The 18,950-nt window shown below is 38.2% G+C and overlaps 1 protein-coding gene across 1 annotated transcript in view; it reads right to left on the bottom strand.

Moving 5' to 3' along the window:
* RXFP2 (relaxin family peptide receptor 2) overlaps positions 1-18,950 on the bottom strand; it is a 59,748-nt gene that overhangs the window by 21,358 nt on the left and 19,440 nt on the right. The window contains exons 4-9 of the mRNA XM_044250657.1: positions 16,076-16,181; positions 15,163-15,234; positions 4,632-4,703; positions 3,961-4,032; positions 2,637-2,708; positions 1,511-1,582 (exon numbers count right to left, since the gene is read on the bottom strand). Of these exons, the coding sequence (XP_044106592.1) occupies positions 1,511-1,582; positions 2,637-2,708; positions 3,961-4,032; positions 4,632-4,703; positions 15,163-15,234; positions 16,076-16,181 (466 nt within the window). The remainder of the gene's footprint in view (positions 1-1,510; positions 1,583-2,636; positions 2,709-3,960; positions 4,033-4,631; positions 4,704-15,162; positions 15,235-16,075; positions 16,182-18,950) is intronic.

The raw sequence follows: 18,950 nt of genomic DNA, 5'->3' as shown, positions 1-18,950 counted from the left end.
AGTGACCACGAGTATGCCAGAACCCTGAGTTTTGACACTGGTTTCTGATCTACTCTTGGTTGTTGATGTCCCTTTTGGGGGACAAGTCTGGACTTCTGATCTTTTTCTGCTACCATCACTCTTTCCTGTTTGCTTCTCATTGTGCAGATGTGCTCATGTGTTTTCTTTCTTAACAAGTTTTATTCTCATGTTGTTCAGACTTTTATTTCCCTTTCAGCAGTGGCACATTTACATGAGACCTCTATTGCCTTAAAAGTTTTTTGATAACAAGTATATAAATAATAAATAAGTAAATCAATAAATAAATGTATGTATGTATGTATATCAGTAAATAAACACAAGGGCACCTAGTAGTTGTAACAAGTAATTCTAAGTCTAGCTCAGAAAGAATCAAAAGCTGAGGTACTGGGGCACCTGGGTGGCTCAGTGGGTTAAGCCTCTGCCTTGGGCTCAGGTCATGATCTCAGGTTCCTGGGATCGAGCCCCGCATCGCTTCCCCCCCTCTCTCTGCCTGCCTCTCTGCCTGCCTCTCTGCCTACTTGTGATCTCTCTCTCTCTCTGTCAAATAAATAAATAAAATCTTTAAAAAAAAAAGCTGAGGTACTAGTTTTATCCTCGTATGATTATTGAATCCCTGATTTGACAATAGAAGTGTTCTGGGGGACAGTACAATCAGCATTTCACAGGGCAAGAGATCACAACACTGCCTGTCTCAGGAAACTGTGAAGATGAAGGTGGCAGGGAATGGGGAGCAGAGGTAGTGAAACCATGAAGTAAACTAACTAAATGTTTTAAACAGGTATTTGTTCAAAGCTAACAAGGAGTGGAAATGGTTTAGTACATTCATTTCACAAAGATCTGTTGAGCAGTTATTATGTGCTTGTCATTGTACAGATGCTGGGATATAAATCCCAAGGTGGGTTTCTGCCCTCGTAGAATTTACAGAATGGTGGGGAACAGACATGTAAACCAATGGTTCTATGATAGCGATAGCAAGATAGGTATGCAGTATAGGGACCATCCGGCACGGTGGACATCTGCCCATAGTGTAAAAGAGGCAGAGGGGCAGGCAATGAAATTGGCTGGCATGTCAGGGATGGCCTCCTGGAGGGGATGTTTAAGCTGACCTTTGAAGGTGATGTTGGAGTTAACTAAAGAATAAAGGAGCAAGACTTTCAGAATTGAAGGGATAATATGTGCTCGGGGAATTGATTGAGGCACTTTGGTGCATTTGGAAGGAAGGCACAGGAGGAGGAGGAGGAGGATGGTAGACTAGATGGAGGAAGGGACAGAAAATGGGGGGGCCTTGGGTGCTCAAGTGTTAAGTCTGAATTTGACTTGTACACCCACTGGAATTTTCAAAAGATATTTAAGCCAGGAAATAATGTAATTGGTTTTGGGTTTTGGGAAGAAGATCACCAATGGCCTTTTTATGTGATCATGAATTAACTTCAGGTCTAGTTTCCTTAATCTGGATGAAGAACCAATTAGCTCCGAAATGCATACTCACATCCAGTTGAGCTGAGGCATTTGGGCACACATCTGTTTGGGAAGGGCTTCTAAGTAGTTATTAATCATAGACCTTTACACAAAGAAGATGTTAATTAGAAGCAAGAAGATATGCCACTTTAAGAACAGCATTTTTATTATTTCCACCATTTGGAAAGTTGCATGCTAAAATCAACACACCCAGATAAAGAATAAACACATAACTTCCTCTTCAAAATGGTGTCTAGAAATGTGTGGAAAAGGAAGCAGATGTCAAAGAAGCTATGAATACAAAAGTATGATATATAACCTGGGAATAAACATTGGACAGTTTAATTTTATGAGATGAAACCAAAGTATATATTGAGTAATAATTTTGAAGTTCATGGTAATTTTCCTTGTAAACTTTTAATTTGCAATAATTTCTAGCATCCTACATTTAGAATTTTTTCTTAAGGGAAACATCAATCACTAACAGTATTAAAAGGCCACATCGCAAACTGCATTAAATCTAAGAAGTGACAGCAGGGGGCACTGGGGGAAAGAAGACAACCCATCAGCATGTTAAGCTGCACGATTAATTTATGATATTGTGGTTCCTTCTGGCAAATGGAAAAATAATGATGCTATATGATCAACTATAAAGGAATATAATAATCCCCTGCTGATAAATCATTCCAGTGTATTAATAAACAGTGAGAATGTAATTATGAGAATAGCTCTTTTGGTGGGACAAAGATTTTGGAATTTTTAGTGACTCTTGCTGGGCTAAGGCACATTTCCCTCTGTTAAAAATGTAGTCAGAGTTGAACTCCCAGGAGATTCTGATAGATTTAAATGTAGTAAGCAGATAAAAATGAATACTACCTTTGGTTAACCACTGCAGGTCAAACATGCTTTAGGATTAAAGGAAATTAAAGGAGTTCAAAAAGCAATCAACCAGTAAGCTTAAATGGTCATGGTCAGCTTTCCTGACCATGAGCCATGGTCAGGGAACTGCAATAGTAACTCTGGTTAGACACACAGGAAAGGTTTTGACTAATAAAAATGTTAGCAGGCCTGAGTTTTTTAAAGCTCTTTTTGAAAGCTAGTGTTAGATGTCATTGCAATTTATAGACAGATGTATTGAAGGGTAAATGAACACTTACAAGAAAAACAAGGACTTTAATCCAGTAAACAACTTCTGTGAAATTCTGGTTATTGGATTGTCATCTAGAATTCTGAGAAAACATATCACAAACATTTCCAACGTTAGACACATTTATGAAATAAAACCAGGAAACAAGAAAAGGCGCATGACAATCCTGTCTCCCCCAACACCTGCTCTCCTCCTACCTGACGGTCCATACTTGGTCCCTATCCTCTTCCTTGAAAGCCCCTCCTTCACCGTGGGTCTTTCCTCATTCCCACTACCCTCCATCCCAGTTCTTACGAGCTCTGTCCTGATTGTTTTCTCTGCCTGCATCCACCTCCCACTGGACTTCAAGACCCGAGTCACACCCTTCACCTTTGGATACTTGGGTCCAGCACAAGCTGAATTGTTAATCAGCTGACTACAGACTCAGTGAAAGCTTTGACCTACTGATTGACTGAATGAAGAGTGAGTGAGAAAAAAAATTCTTAGGAAATCACAAATGGTTCTTTGGTTTCATGGGGTTTAAATAACACATTTAATAAGGTCTATACAAACAAACTCATTAGGAGCTTTGAGGGTGAACGAGCGGAAATATTCATATATTCAAATCACCATTTCTAACCATATATGGTATTTTCCTAGAAAGAAATAGACTAAAGGGAAATATGTCTTCTTTTCTCTTGTGCCTTTGAAGCCAGGTACCCTTTCCTCTTACTCTCAGGGTTCCTTGAAGGTAAAATTTGGAGAAGGGAGTGACATTGGGCTGGAGCCAGGAGCTCTCCGTGTGGCCATTTATATATGCTCTGTGATTTAATCCTCAAAACATTGTTTTTAGAAAGGAACTGTGATTATAGTTTACAGATGAGAAAAAAACAGCCAGCCTCTGAAGATTAAGAAAGTTGCCCGGAACATTAAGCCTAGGGCTTGTTGAAGGACAAGACTAGTTGAAGTTCTGGCTTTTCTACTAAGTCAGACCAACCTACAGAAAATGGGCAAACGGACACATAGAGCCTTCTAACTGCCTCATGTTTATTTTTCTGAGGAAAACACAAACATCTGATGTGGGACTCCTCAGTACAGAGCTGATGGCTAGCCTGGAAAGTAATGAAACACCACAACTTACCGTATTTTCAGACCTTTCTATGAATGTTCTGGAAATCAAAAAGCTCCTTAACTTGGACCTGAACAATATGAGTTGCTTGGGTAAAATGCTCCAGATTATGTAACAGAAAAATGCGTGTAATAAACAAGATCCATAAACAGATGGAAACTATAAGCATTGATGTATATCATCAAGACTGATCTTTTGTTGGGGAAGGAAAAGCTGGAATACTTACAGCCAAGTTAGCTGATGCAAGTCTTTGAATACTCCGGGTCTGAGAGTTCTGATGCAGTTGTGGCTGAGATACCTATAAATAGCATGTGCAAGTCAATGAAGCAAACTCAGTACTCCATTTTAGTCGTATATGATTAGAATATGAGCTGCTGCTGATGATTATGGAGTATGGACATCTGTTTCTGAAAGCACCCAACCGGATAAGAAGAGGGGGAGAAATCAAGGAACAACTGGGAGATACAGATAACAAGCCTAATGTGTGAGACCCTGGGGCCAGGACCAGCAAAATGGCCAAAAGTAATGGGTGGAATATTGTATTTTGTTAAGAGCATAAGAGTAGGTTATTTTTGCTTTTGTCCTTTTTGGTTCCATCCTTAGTAGACTAGTATTTTAAGAAAACATACAGGTAAGTTAGTGAGGGTTAGAAAAAATAAAATGCTAAAACATTGTGGAAATGATCCAAACTTGAGAAGACAAGGTTAAGGAGAGCTTTTATAGCTGGTAAAACTAGGAATCTTTTAATAATTTTTTTAGCATAATAATTAATCTAAGTACTTCGTGATAACAGTTCCTCCCACTTCACTATAGATAAGTCAAGTCTTCAAAAATGACCATTTTACCTTTCTAACCTTCACTTAAAATTGTACTCATAATTATAAAGAAGTTACTTACAATATTTGCAGGTTATGTAATCCAAAAAATGCTTTCCTGGATATGTGTGTAATACAATTATGCTGAAGAAATCTGGTTGGAATAAGATAGAAGAGTCATGTGATTATGGTTTAGGCTTTTTATCAAGTTGTTGAATGTGGTCTGCACTTTCTTCATCTAAAAACAGTTTGTGAAACTGGCATATAAAGTCCCAAGTCCTCCTTTTATGTTGGGCAGTAGAGGCGTTGCCCATGAGAGATGGCTGTGAACTAGCTAATTCTTCTTTCCCGCTAGCACCCATGCAGTGAGGTTTCTGCCATCTCTGGTTTGCACTGCTGAGCTCATGTGTGATGAGTTTGAGGGTCGAAGTGGTTTTGTTTTGCAGTTTTCTTATTCTGACTAAAGAGAGATACGTCCCATGTGAGACCAGCCGGTCTCACTGTTGAGCTTTATTTTTTCAGGACAGGGTTCTAACTTGAATTCCCCATTTCTCTTCATTCTATTCCCATGGGAAAAGGAGAGGGCAAGTCTTATTCTTTTCTATTTTGAGATGCAGAATGAGAAGCACAAAGGGAATTAGGTGCTCAAGGTCAGGAATGGCATGAGTAGTTGAACTGGAGCTAACACATCTACTTCAGCTCACCAGGTCATGATTTACTTAACCCCTGAAGCAATTTTGCAATATAATATTCAATAATAGCACTGTTGGGAGTATCTAAGCAAATGATTTCCATTTCCTGTGTTCATTATACAATGGGAGGTTAACCTTGCATTCATATTTTCTAAAGGTATTTAGGAGCAGGAAATGTCCAGTAATAATAGTAACTAATGACTACATCGTCTTTTGAATGGCTTCCCTATCTCTTATTTTTATTTTATTTGATTCTTTAATCTTATACAACATATTCTTGATTGTTAGGGTACTTCACTGCAAAACTATTCATAGAACATGTTCTCCTTCAGCATCTGACTGTAAACTATTCATAGAACATATTCTCCTTCAGCATCTGACTGTACTCTGAATTTTGTTATAATGTAACTATTCATTCCCTAGCTAAGCTTCCCAGCCATTGAGTCATGAAGGCATTATAGGTGTGTCAGGATGCTGAAGCTCTCAGACATTCAGGTAGCTAGGTAAAGCGGAGATGCTGTTCCCAGTTATCAGCTAATGCATCTATTACCCTAAGGGTTAAATATTGTCATTTTCTCTATGTACCGCCAAGTGGAAAATGTTGGTACTACAGAGCACAGGCATTACATCCATAGATAAACAAAATATCAATTTCAATCCCACAAAGTAAGCTTGAAACCCATAGAGACCTCAAACCCTTCCATCCCTTCTCCCCCTCCACCATGTCTATGAAGAGATGCTTCCCATTGCAATGTAAGTTGTGCTTTTGGTTTTAAAGTTCTGCTATGAATAGAATGAATCCATATAGATCAATATCTGTTTTAGCATTTCAGAGCTCTTGAGTGATGTAATGAAAATTAATATATTGAATTATGTTAAAATAGTAAAGGAGAATAGAAAAAGAATATAATGTTATAATACAGGTGTATTGAAGTTTCTCTTGAAGATAAGATTTACCACCTAACTAGTACAATTTATATTTTATTCAAGATAATGAATTCAAAAGTGGAATGCACATTTTACCTACATGCTCTCAATCTTGAAGAGATGGGCAGTCATAAATTGTGAATTTGACTTTGTGCTTTCCATCTGCATGACTCACTAGACATGTACAGCCTCTCTGCTTTCCCTGACATGAGTTAAGATTCCAACTCCTTAAATAATGAAGAGCCTCTAGTCTTCTGGTTTGGCTTCAGCTTGCTGGCTCCCCACAGATAACCAGAGTCCCAAGTCCCCTGTCTCAGACTTAGGCTACTGAATTTTAACATGATCCTGTGCTATCCCCTTTTCTCTTTGCAGAATAGAAGCTTAGTGAGTATGAAGGAAAATTTGGAAACATGACAATTTGGCAAGTGGTGTCCTCTTTTTATTCAGAGCTGAGATATGAGCCCATTTAATATACTTTACATTGAATGGCTTTTCTAAGAATAACTTACTGGTTCATGAATTCCTGCTGTTTCAGCTGTCAGGACTTTTCAAGCAGAAACGCCAGGAATTTATGTACCTGAAACTAAAGCAAATAAATGCTTTAATGACATGCATGTTTATAGGCTATTTTTTAATGCAACATTTTGTATTCATGAACCAGGCAAACTCCTTGAGCTCCATTTTGTTGCCAATGATTGCCTTGACCTAGAACCATGTCTAAGTAGGAATTTCTAATTTATATAAGGTTTATGTTACAGTAGGGAGGAGAACTGCTATTGGTTTCCATGGTAGTGGTGATAGAGTATTACATCAATGTTATAAATTATATTTTATTTCTCTGAAAGATCATCTTAAATGTCCTCCCCCCAACATTAGAAAGTCTTGATATTTTAAAAGGTTATTAAAATGAGTAATCTGATCAACAGTAAAAGCATTCAGATAAGTTGAACAACATTTATTCATCTGGCAATTAAAATTTCATTTTGATTTCTAAGTTTATTTTTTTGGGATGCCAAACTGACCTCAATCCACTGAATATTTAGAGCTTTCTAGACCACAGACTAACTCAAAGTAAGATTCAGTGATCTCTTAGGATATATCCCAGTGCATAGAATGATGAGCGTGATGTTGGCTGTGGGCAAGATCACAGAACAGGCTATTTAGGACACTGCCTGTGAATGCCTCAGAGAGAAAGTAAACAGGGGACTACATGAGAATCAGGGCATGTTGGGCCAACTTGATTTTTTTTCTTTGAAAAACTGATCAGTCCTAAACTCAAACAACTATGTGCCTGACATTGCTTATAGGTCTACTAGGCATTGATCAAATGGCTTTATGATGGTTTTATGGACAAGATAAAGAACAATATACATTATTTGAAGGATGATGATGGAGGAGTCAGGAAAAAGTATTTGGCACTGTCTTCTTCAATATTTTACTGCATGATTTGGGAAAGGTGGCTCATCTAATTTTCAGATGACAGAATGCTAGAAAGAACAGCGAATACATTGAGTTTTCCAAAAAGTTCTTCACAGTCTGATAAGAAAAGCTGACTCTAACAACATGAAACTGAATAGAGATAAATTTATGGACCTACCACTAGCTCTCAAATGCCGAGTGTACAAATGCAGGATGGAGTAGCCATCCCTGAGCGGAAACAAATTTGGCATGGGATTGGGAATTTTAGAGGCATGATTGATAGGAGTTAAGGGAATGAAGTAGCCACCAAAAAGCAAATGTAAGCTTAGGGCATATAGAGTTTAAGAAGGAAGTGTTGCTAGCTTTCTTCTTCCCTGCTCTGGTTATGTCACAGTGAAAATATTGCAATTTATTCCAGATACTACATGTAAGGCAAATGTAGGTGAACATATACAGATTAGTGTGACCAGAATGATGATTAGATATGAAACCAGGTCCTTTTGGGGGAGAATTCTGCTTGAAGAGACTTGTGGGTGTGCAGGGTAATAATAGCCAGCTTGAAATACCGACAGTTACATGGATGGTCGATAGGGTGTATTCTGATCAGTTTCATGGCGTAAGTCTAAGAAAGATGGGAAGCTTTGCCAGTAGTAGAGTTTTGTGACAGGACAAAATTTATTAACGCTCTTTAAAATTTCTTTTCCTCAGCTTGCCCTCATTCCCTTCCTGGTTTATTTTTCTCCATGGCCCTAATCAGTATGTAATACACTAAATATTTTTAATTTTATTATTTATCCTCCTCCCTTGTACCTTAAGCTCCATGAAGAGAGGGCTTTTTTGTAGGTGCCTGGTACCTCACAGGTATCAAGAAATATTCACTGAAAGAAGGAATGAACATGTGGTTTCTTCAGCATTTACCCTCCTGTTGAATGCCACCAAGGGTTCTGGGGGTTGTCCATTCTCCGGACACCTTCTTTTGGGCATGGTTTGGGCTTTGTGACACCGGTTATTTGGGTTATTGTAATGCAGAATGGGGAAGGAGAAGATGAGAGTAAGACTGGAGGGAAGGGTGTGTCTGAGGGGAGGGCCTGGAGAAGGAGGAGAAAAGGGCCTGGGGATACTCATGAACTCATGAGGTACTTTGCGATATTTGGGTAATGTTTATGAAGAACTTGAGTTATTTTCAAATCAAAGTTTGGTTAATGGATGTTTTCATCAACAGTAACAATATTCTGAGACAGGACCATGCAACTAAGCTTCCAAAGGATCACAGTCAGAGGTCTGCGTTTGAGGCCATACTCTAATAATGGTCAGCTGGCTGCCTTTGGGCAAACAACCCTTCTTCTCCAGAGTAGGTATCCTCATTCCTAAAAGGATCTCATGATGTCTGCCTCGACCTCACAGATTTTGGGGATCAAAGTCCAAATGGGAGTTTCAAATGCTGGCTTCTTTGTAAACTTTAAAAAGTGCTATATAAATAAAAAGAATTGTGTCGTACTTTGCCTATAATAGATAGTTAGTGTATATTTATTGATGATGGTCTCCTGATCTCTTTTCTCATAGTCTCTAGGAGAATCAACCTGCCTAGAAAGCATCAAATAGAAGCTTGCATTGAGAGAGCCTTTGCTGGGTGATGATGTGGCCCCTAGGCTTTCTCATACAAAGTAGAAGTCAATATTTACTTGGAGAATTTTCCAGCTGATCTAGGCAATTAAGGTTAATCCCTATGTTATTTCACTGGGAAAAACTGGGGCCTTAATTATCAAAAGGAGTGATTCCATATTCTTCCCTTAAGTGGGCTAGCTTATGCTACAAGTAAATAACTATTGACATAGATCAGTGGTCCACAAAAGGACTTGGTCTGAGTAGCTGAAATTTAACTGTCTTTTGCTTGATCCTCTGGTGATGGCTCTGCCTTCCCAGAAGTCAATTTGTCCCCACTAAGAGGGCAAACATAGAGAAGGGAGTTCTGCATGGGGTAGGACAGTATGGATTAGTAGAACACTCAATCTGTTGCTAGAATGATTTCTTTCCATCTCTAGTTTCTGGTTATTATTTTTTTTTTAAAGATTTTATTTATTTATTTATTTGACAGAGAGAGATTACAAGTAGGCAGAGAGGCAGGCAGAGAGAGAGGAGGAAGCAGGCTCCCTGCTGAGCAGAGAGCCCGATGCGGGACTCGATCCCAGGACCCTGAGATCATGACCTGAGCCGAAGGCAGCGGCTTAACCCACTGAGCCACCCAGGCCCCCTCTAGTTTCTGGTTATTATAAAATAAACACTGCATCGGGCATCAGAAGATAGGGGCTCTAATTCTGGCTCTTCCACTTCCTAGTTGTAGATCCTAGTTAAATCATTTAACCATTGCAGACTTCAGTTGCCTCCTGAATAACAAGATTTAATTAAAAATTCATAAACTTTCATGTGTCTATTGGCCATCTGGATGTCTTCTTTGCAGAAACGTCTGTTCATGTCCTCTGCCCATTTCTTGATTGGATTATTTGTTCTTTGGGTGTTGAGTTTGTTAAGTTCTTTATAGATTTTGGACACTAGTCCTTTATCTGATATGTCATTTGCAAATATCTTCTCCCATTCTGTCAGTTGTCTTTTGGTTTTGTTAACTGTTTCCTTTGCTGTGCAAAAGCTTTTGATTTTGATGAAATCCCAAAAGTTCATTTTTGCCCTTGCTTCCCTTGCCTTTGGCGATGTTCCTAGGAAGATGTTGCTGCGGCTGAGGTCGAAGAGGTTGCTGCCTGTGTTCTCCTCAAGGATTTTGATGGATTCCTTTCTCACATTGAGGTCCTTAATCCATTTTGAATCTATTTTTGTGTGTGGTGTAAGGAAATTGTCCAATTTCATTTTTCTGCACGTGGCTGTCCAATTTTCCCAACACCATTTATTGAAGAGGCTGTCTTTTTTCCATTGGACATTCTTTCCTGCTTTGTCGAAGATTAGTTGACCATAGAGTTGAGGGTCAATTTCTGGGCTCTCTATTCTGTTCCATTGGTCTATGTGTCTGTTTTTGTGCCAGTACCATGCTGTCTTGATGATGACAGCTTTGTAATAAAGCTTGAAGTCTGGAATTGTGATGCCACCAACTTTGGCTTTCTTTTTCAATATCCCTTTGGCTATTCGAGGTCTTTTCTGGTTCCGTATAAATTTTAAAATTATTTGTTCCATTTCTTTGAAAAAGATGGATGGTACTTTGATAGGAATTGCATTAAATGTGTAGATTGCTTTAGGTAGCATAGACATTTTCACAATATTTATTCTTCCAATCCAGGAGCATGGAACATTTTTCCATTTCTTTGTGTCTTCCTCAATTTCTTTCATGAGTACTTTATAGTTTTCTGAGTATAGATTCTTAGCCTCTTTGGTTAGGTTTATTCCTAGGTATCTTATGGTTTTGGACACAATTGTAAATGGGATTGACTCCTTAATTTCTCTTTCTTCTGTCTTGTTGTTGGTGTAGAGAAATGCAACTGATTTCTGTGCATTGATCTTATATCCTGACACTTTACTGAATTCCTGTATAAGTTCTAGCAGTTTTGGAGTGGAGTCTTTTGGGTTTTCCACATAGAGTATCATATCATCTGCGAAGAGTGATAATTTGACTTCTTCTTTGCCGATTTGGATGCCTTTAATTTCCTTTTGTTGTCTGATTGCTGAGGCTAGGACTTCTAGTACTATGTTGAATAGCAGTGGTGATAATGGACATCCCTGCCGTGTTCCTGACCTTAGTGGAAAAGCTTTCAGTTTTTCTCCATTGAGAATGATATTTGCGGTGGGTTTTTCATAGATGGCTTTGATGATATTGAGGTATGTGCCCTCTATCCCTACACTTTGAAGGGTTTTGATCAGGAAGGGATGCTGTACTTTGTCAAATGCTTTTTCAGCATCTATTGAGAGTATCATATGGTTCTTGTTCTTTCTTTTATTGATGTGTTGTATCACATTGACTGATTTGCGGATGTTGAACCAACCTTGCAGCCCTGGGATAAATCCCACTTGGTCGTGGTGAATAATCCTTTTAATGTACTGTTGAATCCTATTGGCTAATACTTTGGTGAGAATTTTTGCATCTGTGTTCATCAAGGATTTTGGTCTATAGCTCTCTTTTTTGATGGGATCCTTGTCTGGTTTTGGGATCAAGGTGATGCTGGCCTCATAAAATGAGTTTGGGAGTTTTCCTTCCATTTCTATTTTTTGGAACAGTTTCAGGAGAATAGGAATTAGTTCTTATCACTCGGCATCAGGGAAATACAAATCAAAACCACAATGAGATATCACCTCACACCAGTCAGAATGGCTAAAATCAACAAGTCAGGAAATGACAGATGCTGGCGAGGATGCGGAGAAAGGGGAACCCTCCTACACTGTTGGTGGGAATGCAAGCTGGTGCAACCCCTCTGGAAAACAGCATGGAGGTTCCTCAAAATGTTGAAAATAGAACTGCCCTATGACTCAGCAATTGCACTACTGGGAATTTACCCTAAAGATACAAACGTAGTGATCCAAAGGGGCACGTGCACCCGAATGTTTATAGCAGCAATGTCCACAATAGCCAAACTATGGAAAGAGCCTAGATGTCCATCAACAGATGAATGGATCAAGAAGATGTGGTATATATACACAATGGAATACTATGCAGCCATCAAAAGAAACGAAATCTTGCCATTTGCGACAACATGGATGGAACTAGAGCGTATCATGCTTAGCGAAATAAGTCAAGCGGAGAAAGACAACTATCATATGATCTCCCTGATATGAGGGAGTGGTGATGCAACATGGGGGCTTAAGTGGGTAGGAGAAGAATCCATGAAACAAGATGGGATAGGGAGGGAGACAAACCATAAGTGACTCTTAATCTCACGAAACAAACTGTGGGTTGCTGGGGGGAGGGGGGTTGGGAGAAGGGGGGTAGGGTTATGGACATTGGGGAGGGTATGTGCTTTGGGGTAAATTGGAAGGGGAGATGAACCATGAGAGACTATGGACTCTGAAAAACAATCTGAGGGGTTTGAAGTGGTGGGGGGGTGGGAGGTTGGGGTACCAGGTGGTGGGTATTATAGAGGGCACAGCTTGCATGGAGCACTGGGTGTGGTGAAAAAATAATGAATACTGTTTTTCTGAAAATAAATAAATTGGAAAAAAAAATAAGCTAGTGATAAACTGCTGTGATTGTAACAATTTCAAGGTAAGAAAGGTGAGGAGAGAATTGATTTTGCTATAGCGGGTTGGACAAAGCAAGGTGTGGGCATGGCTGTGAGTCAGGAAGAGCTATGACAGACCTAGCCTCCTCAGTCGAGTGAGTTGGGATCAAAGCAAGTGGGCATGCTTAAGAAGGCTCAAAATAAATCGTCTTTAACTCATAAAAAAAAAAATTCATAAACTTTCTATGACTCTAGATCATAGAATTGAAAAAGGTACCCTATAGCATGAGCCTTTCCCCCCTTCCTTTCTGCTATTGTATTTTTCCTCCTTTGAGCATTATCCTGGCAGTTGCAAACACAATATTGATTCATAGAATGAACATGTGATTCTAAGGAATTCCAGTAAGATTAGCAGCAGTATAGTGAGGATTTCCTCTCTGGAGGAATCTGGAAACCCAGAGAATGTGCACAGCCACTCCATGGTGATGATGTCAACATGACCACATGCTCCAGGATGGTATTTATTGAGATGTGAGATGATATTTACAAAGGCTGTAATCAAACGCAGGCATGATTATCTCTGTTCATATAAGATTCTACCTCACTCATGGACTTCCTTCAGTGACTTCTTTTCCTATATGAGAAAATCTGTACCTAAATTCATGAACAGGGGCGCCTGGGTGGCTCAGTGTGTTAAAGCCTCTGCCTTTGGCTCAGGTCAGGATCCTAGGTTCCTGGGATCGAGCCCCACATCGGGCTCTCTGCTCAGCAGGGAACCTGTTTTCCTTCTCCTCTCTCTGCCTGCCTCTCTGCCTACTTGTGATCTCTGTCAAATAAATAAATAAAATCTTTAAACAAACAAAAAAATTTCATGAACAGCATAGAATTGTTGATGGCATTTTAAACTAAATATGTCTGTCCAGTATCATCCAAAGATCAGATTATTTTTATTCTTTTTAACATATTTCACATTTCTAGAAACTTTCTACGCTGAAGGATAAAACAATATGATTGTACTGCCAAGGGACCTTACAACATTACCTTGTTATTTTTTTTTAATATTTTATTTATTTATTTGACAAACAGATCACAAGTAGGCAGACAGGCAGGCAGAGGGGGCGGGGAAGCAGGCTCCCCACTGAGCAGAGAGCCCGATGTGGGGCTCCATCCCAGGACCCTGAGATCATGACCTGAGCCCAAGGCAGTGGCTTAACCCACTGAGCCACCCAGGTGCCCCTTCCCTGTTAATTTTTAAATCTAGTGTAACAGTCATCTTGGCAAGTATAGAAACTTGATCTCTTCATTATCCCAGACTGACTGGGCTCAGAGGAACTGACATACAGTAAGCAAATTCATGAGTATTTGAATATTCTCAATTTCTTTATTTAAATAGGAGGTATCCAGTTTCACCAATAGAAATGTTCTTATACCCTATCCAAGATAACTGCCCAAATACTTCAGTATGAATAATTTGGGAAGTTAATGCACTCATCATAACGTCGCTTGGTGAGCAAGGAATCAAAGCAAAGGTAATCTCCATCAAAAGATAGTTCACGCTAGTTATGGTGGAAATTAACAATCCAAACCTGTCCTCCAGAATAGACTTCTCTAGGGAGTATGTCTCCCAGATCCTGGTTTTCTTTCTTGGAAGATAACATCTTGATACTTTGTTTCTCGCTGACTACGATTTCTTCATTGCTGACTGTGCTGTATTTATTAACATTTTCTTTTCTCAGATATGCTAATATCACTGATTTCACTAAGATTGTGTTTTGTTCATATTATCCTAGGAGATAGGCTATATTCTTTCATTATGTGTTCTAAATGATCTGAACATTCTGGTCTATACTAACATTCCTCTTTAAATTAAAAAGTGCATCAAGTGCCTCTGAATCTACAATGTCATTTTCCCAATGATCTTGGAAATTCATATGGAACTATGTGTTTTCTTATGGAGATGCCTGATCTCAACTCCAATTTAATTTTCTAAAAATAGTTTAAATAAAATCATTTCAGCTACTTTAAATTATGAAATGGAAAGATAATATGCTAGTTTTCAAAGCTTAATTTACTAATCCTAATTACATTTGGAAAAATTAATCACCTGATAAAGCTTATCAAGTTTATATTTCATTTTAAAAATAAAAGGCAGGGGTTCCTGGGTGGCTCAGTGGGTTAGAGCATCTGCTTTCGGCTCAGGTCATGATCCTCGGGTCCTGGAATCGAGCCCCGCATCAGGCTCTCTGCTTGGCAGGGAGCCTGCTTCCCTCTCTCTCTGTCTGCCTCTCTGCCTACTTGTGATCTCTGTCTTTCAAATAAATAAAAATAAAATCTTTAAAAAATAAAAATAAAAAGATAAAACGCATCTTAAATAAAACATCATAAGGATTTCTTCATAAAAGCACTATTAATAGCTACTTACATCTGTTTAAGTTCTGTGTATTTGATGAAAACTTTATCTGGAAGACTGTGAATTTTGTTTTTCTTAAGAGACCTAAAATAACAGTTAAAGCAGACTTCATTACAGGTTTAATGGTGAACCAAATTTATCCCTAGAAAATGCATGCTTGAAAACAGGATATTTAATGATACTCCATGCTACTTAACACACATCTGAAAATGACTGTAGTAACTGAAAACTTCCTCACATGAGAATAAGAAGTCCATAAAACAAAATTAAAGCAGTTTGCAAACATTTGACAAGTCTGGCCAGTTAGTATCATAGACTAGAATGTCTATTGTGATTTAACATCTTTACTCTCTGGGTAATTTAACAAAATACAACAACAAAACCACCACCACCACCAACAACAACAAAAACAACAGATAATCCTAACCAAATCATACTTGCTCAAATTATAACATGACTGTAATTTCTGAGACTCTCAGAACATTTTTGCAAAGTACAGGAAAACTTCCACAGTGATAACACAGCTAGCTTCATAGACCTTTTATATCTTTGCAAACTTGGACAGTTATCACTATTTAAAACAAGAGAAAATAAGCTAGTGGTTTTCTTTTTTATTTCCATCTTTAGTTGTACAGTATTGGCATTTTGGTAAAAACAAGAGATCAGAAAGTAACTGAAATGAACACTCCAGACCACAGACATTTGTGAGCTAAATGGTATCCAGGCAATCTAACACTCTTTAAAACCTGTTTTCTCTGGAGAAGAAGCGTGAGGAATTCTCTGATGGCTGGTGGTTTAAAGGGGGCTTCTATTATTTTGCTAGTATACAAGTAACATAAAACAGAACAAGGGGAGGTTAGATTAGACTACATGGTTTTCATATGACTTTATAGGCAAATATCAGCAAGTTGTGAATTCTACTCACAGTAATGTCGTATTGTTGGAAATCCTTGGCACAGACTTTAAGCCGACATTTACACATTCCAATTCAGTTCCTTTGCAGTCACAGGGTTGTGGATACTGATTTAGAACTAGGGGGCAAAAGAGTAGTATTTCACTGGGGAAAAAAATACTTTTCTTTAATTATGACCTTATCTCTAATAAATGACATTGTTCTCTCTTCATTGAATGTATAACATTTACACCTTCAGGGCACTAATATGGGCTCATAATAAAAGCAAGTAAGAATTCTCACCTAGTCAAATACAGGCTAATGTGATGTTTCATCTCAGTTCTACCTTCCAGTGGTCATTTCAGAGGCACTTATCAAGTGATTAGAAAGAAACCACAGAAAGGTTTAAATGGCAAAAAAGTGTATAGTGAAGCAAGATTAAGTTCTCCTCGATGAAAAACATTATTATGATGGAGTAAATCTGTAATGGGTATAATTGTGTCAGTTTAATTGAATTGCATGGCACAAAGAGGTTGCTCAACAAATGCTTGTTGATTAAAATTAAATTCCATTCTTTTTCCCCTTTCAAACTTCTGGAGTTGGGAAAAAAGATGAAGTTTCTGCAAGAACCTCCATTGTGCCTTATTAAAATCGACCAAGTTAGATCCCCTCTTACTGTGGTTCTTTGTTTTTCATTCCTATAAAGATATAGTGGAAGACAAAAATTGTAGAGAAGCTATAAAGCTGAGAGAACCAAAGATCCATCTATCTGAAACATTCTGAAGGAAAAAAAAAAACAACAACTTCTGAATTTACTGTGAAGAAGCTTACATAGTTATTAAGATAATGTCATATAAAGGAGTGAGAAATCCAAGGAGAAACCAGGCCAAGTTGTCCCATAGGACAGACAATCACACTGTGTGTGTGTGTGTGTGTGTGTGTGTGTGTGAGAGAGAGACAGAGAGAGACAGAGAGAGACAGAGGAGTGATATTTATGGAGCACTTGATTTTGCCTCTGATCCTATGAGTAACTCTTTTGATGGGAGCTAAGAAAATGAGGATTATTTTCCAATTTTTATATTTGCTATTATGTATTTAAATCTTTATAAGTTCTTTCTAATTGCTCTGCTTCCTTTAAATCACTTTATCCAAACTATAATAAATCAATTTCACTGAATTTTGGTAAATTCAACAAACGTTTATTGAGTGCTTGCTTAATTCGAAAGATGTATTCTAGTGTATAAAATTCTGGAAAGTATTCTATGTTGTTTATAAGTTTATGCTAATTAGCTCAACTTCTTAAAGCTGAGTTCAGAATGTTTACTTCAATGTTTATTGACATTAAAAATAGTGGTTATTATTAGATGGAAAACCTAGTGTTTGAAACTTTTATTTCCCAATAAAAAAATCCAATGTAGTCAAGCTGGGCCTGTTGTCTAAACCAGAAATGTGAGCATAGATCCCTCACCTGTAAATCAGTGATACCCATAAAATCTGGATTCTTCTTTATAAATGCTTCTTGCATCTCTCTCTATCTCACTTTTCTCACTGACATTTTCTGGGCTCAGATTCCAAGTATTAGTCTGAAGTATTACAGGAAACATAATGATTAGTATCTCTTTCAGATACTTTCTCCTCAGCCTTGGCAAGGTTGACTTTCTCCTCAGCCTTGGCAAGGTTGACAATTGGGGAAGCTCATTCTCCACTGTAAGGGGCTGTCCGTACATTAGAGGATGTTCAACAGCATCCTTGTCCTCTACACACTAGATACCAGTAGCAAACACCAAGCTGTGACAATTGAAATGTCTCCAGACAATTGTCAAATGTTCTCTGGGGGCAAAAGTTGCCCAGGGCTGAGGACTGCTGTTCTATTCCATTCTCTATAATTCTGTCTCATACACGCCCCTTATCATGTGCTTCTGCCTATTCATTAAAAGAAAATAAGCCCACAATTTTGGTGATTGCCCAAAATTGTGTACAGCATTGATCTGCACAATGGGATGCATATGAAGTGACCTATTGTGGTTCAGGAAGAAAATACTAGAACTTTCATTTATATTTATTTTTAAACTTTTAATTTATCATTTTTATATTTGATCCTCCTGTGATGTATATGAAAGCATATAGTAAGTGGGGATTATAAACTAGTTGTTACAAAGTGTATAATATAGTATTAATATAGTATTTAGTGTAGGTGCATTATATATATATAATATTATACATACATAATTGTACATGCACCTTCATAATTATGCCTATATATACATTATATGCATGTATGTAACATAGGTATGTATAAAGACATGATTTTATCCACAGGGTAGAGGCCAATGTCTAAAGTGTACACCCAAAACCTTTTATGGGCTGGCCTCATCTTCTAGGTCTAGCTCCAGCTCCTCTGCCCCATGCACTCAGAACCACTAGGAAAGACATCGTGATCTTTACACCTTCCTACCCCAGTGTTTTGCAGATCTTGCTTCCCAGCTTGTCCTGTTACCTCCACTCATTCCTTCATCCAGGGACTTCTATGTCCATCTCAATGTCATCTTCTCTGTGGATCTTTCCCCACCCCTAACACAGTCTTCATTTCTTCCAATGGGCTTTTACATTCCCTTGTGCAAACATCATTCCTTCAGTTTAACACTACGTTGTACCTTCCCTGCTACCATGAGGATTTGTCTTTCTTGCTACAATATGAACTATTTGTGAGTTGCAGCCACATCTTATTTATCATTGTACACTCAGTCCTTAACATAGGGACTGGAAAGTAGTTGGTGCTCAATATCTTTATTGAAACACTTTCTTCAGTAAAGGGAAAAAAGATCTTTATTATTTGTCATAATTATTGAACATCTATATATTCTGGTAATCATAGGCTAATACATCAAATAAACATGAATAAAGCACG

The sequence above is a fragment of the Neovison vison genome, chromosome 5, assembly GCF_020171115.1.
Source record: "Neovison vison isolate M4711 chromosome 5, ASM_NN_V1, whole genome shotgun sequence".
Classification (NCBI taxonomy): domain Eukaryota; kingdom Metazoa; phylum Chordata; class Mammalia; order Carnivora; family Mustelidae; genus Neogale; species Neogale vison.
The sequence above is the reverse complement of the archived record's forward strand: the minus strand, read 5'-3'. Positions and strand labels throughout refer to the sequence as shown.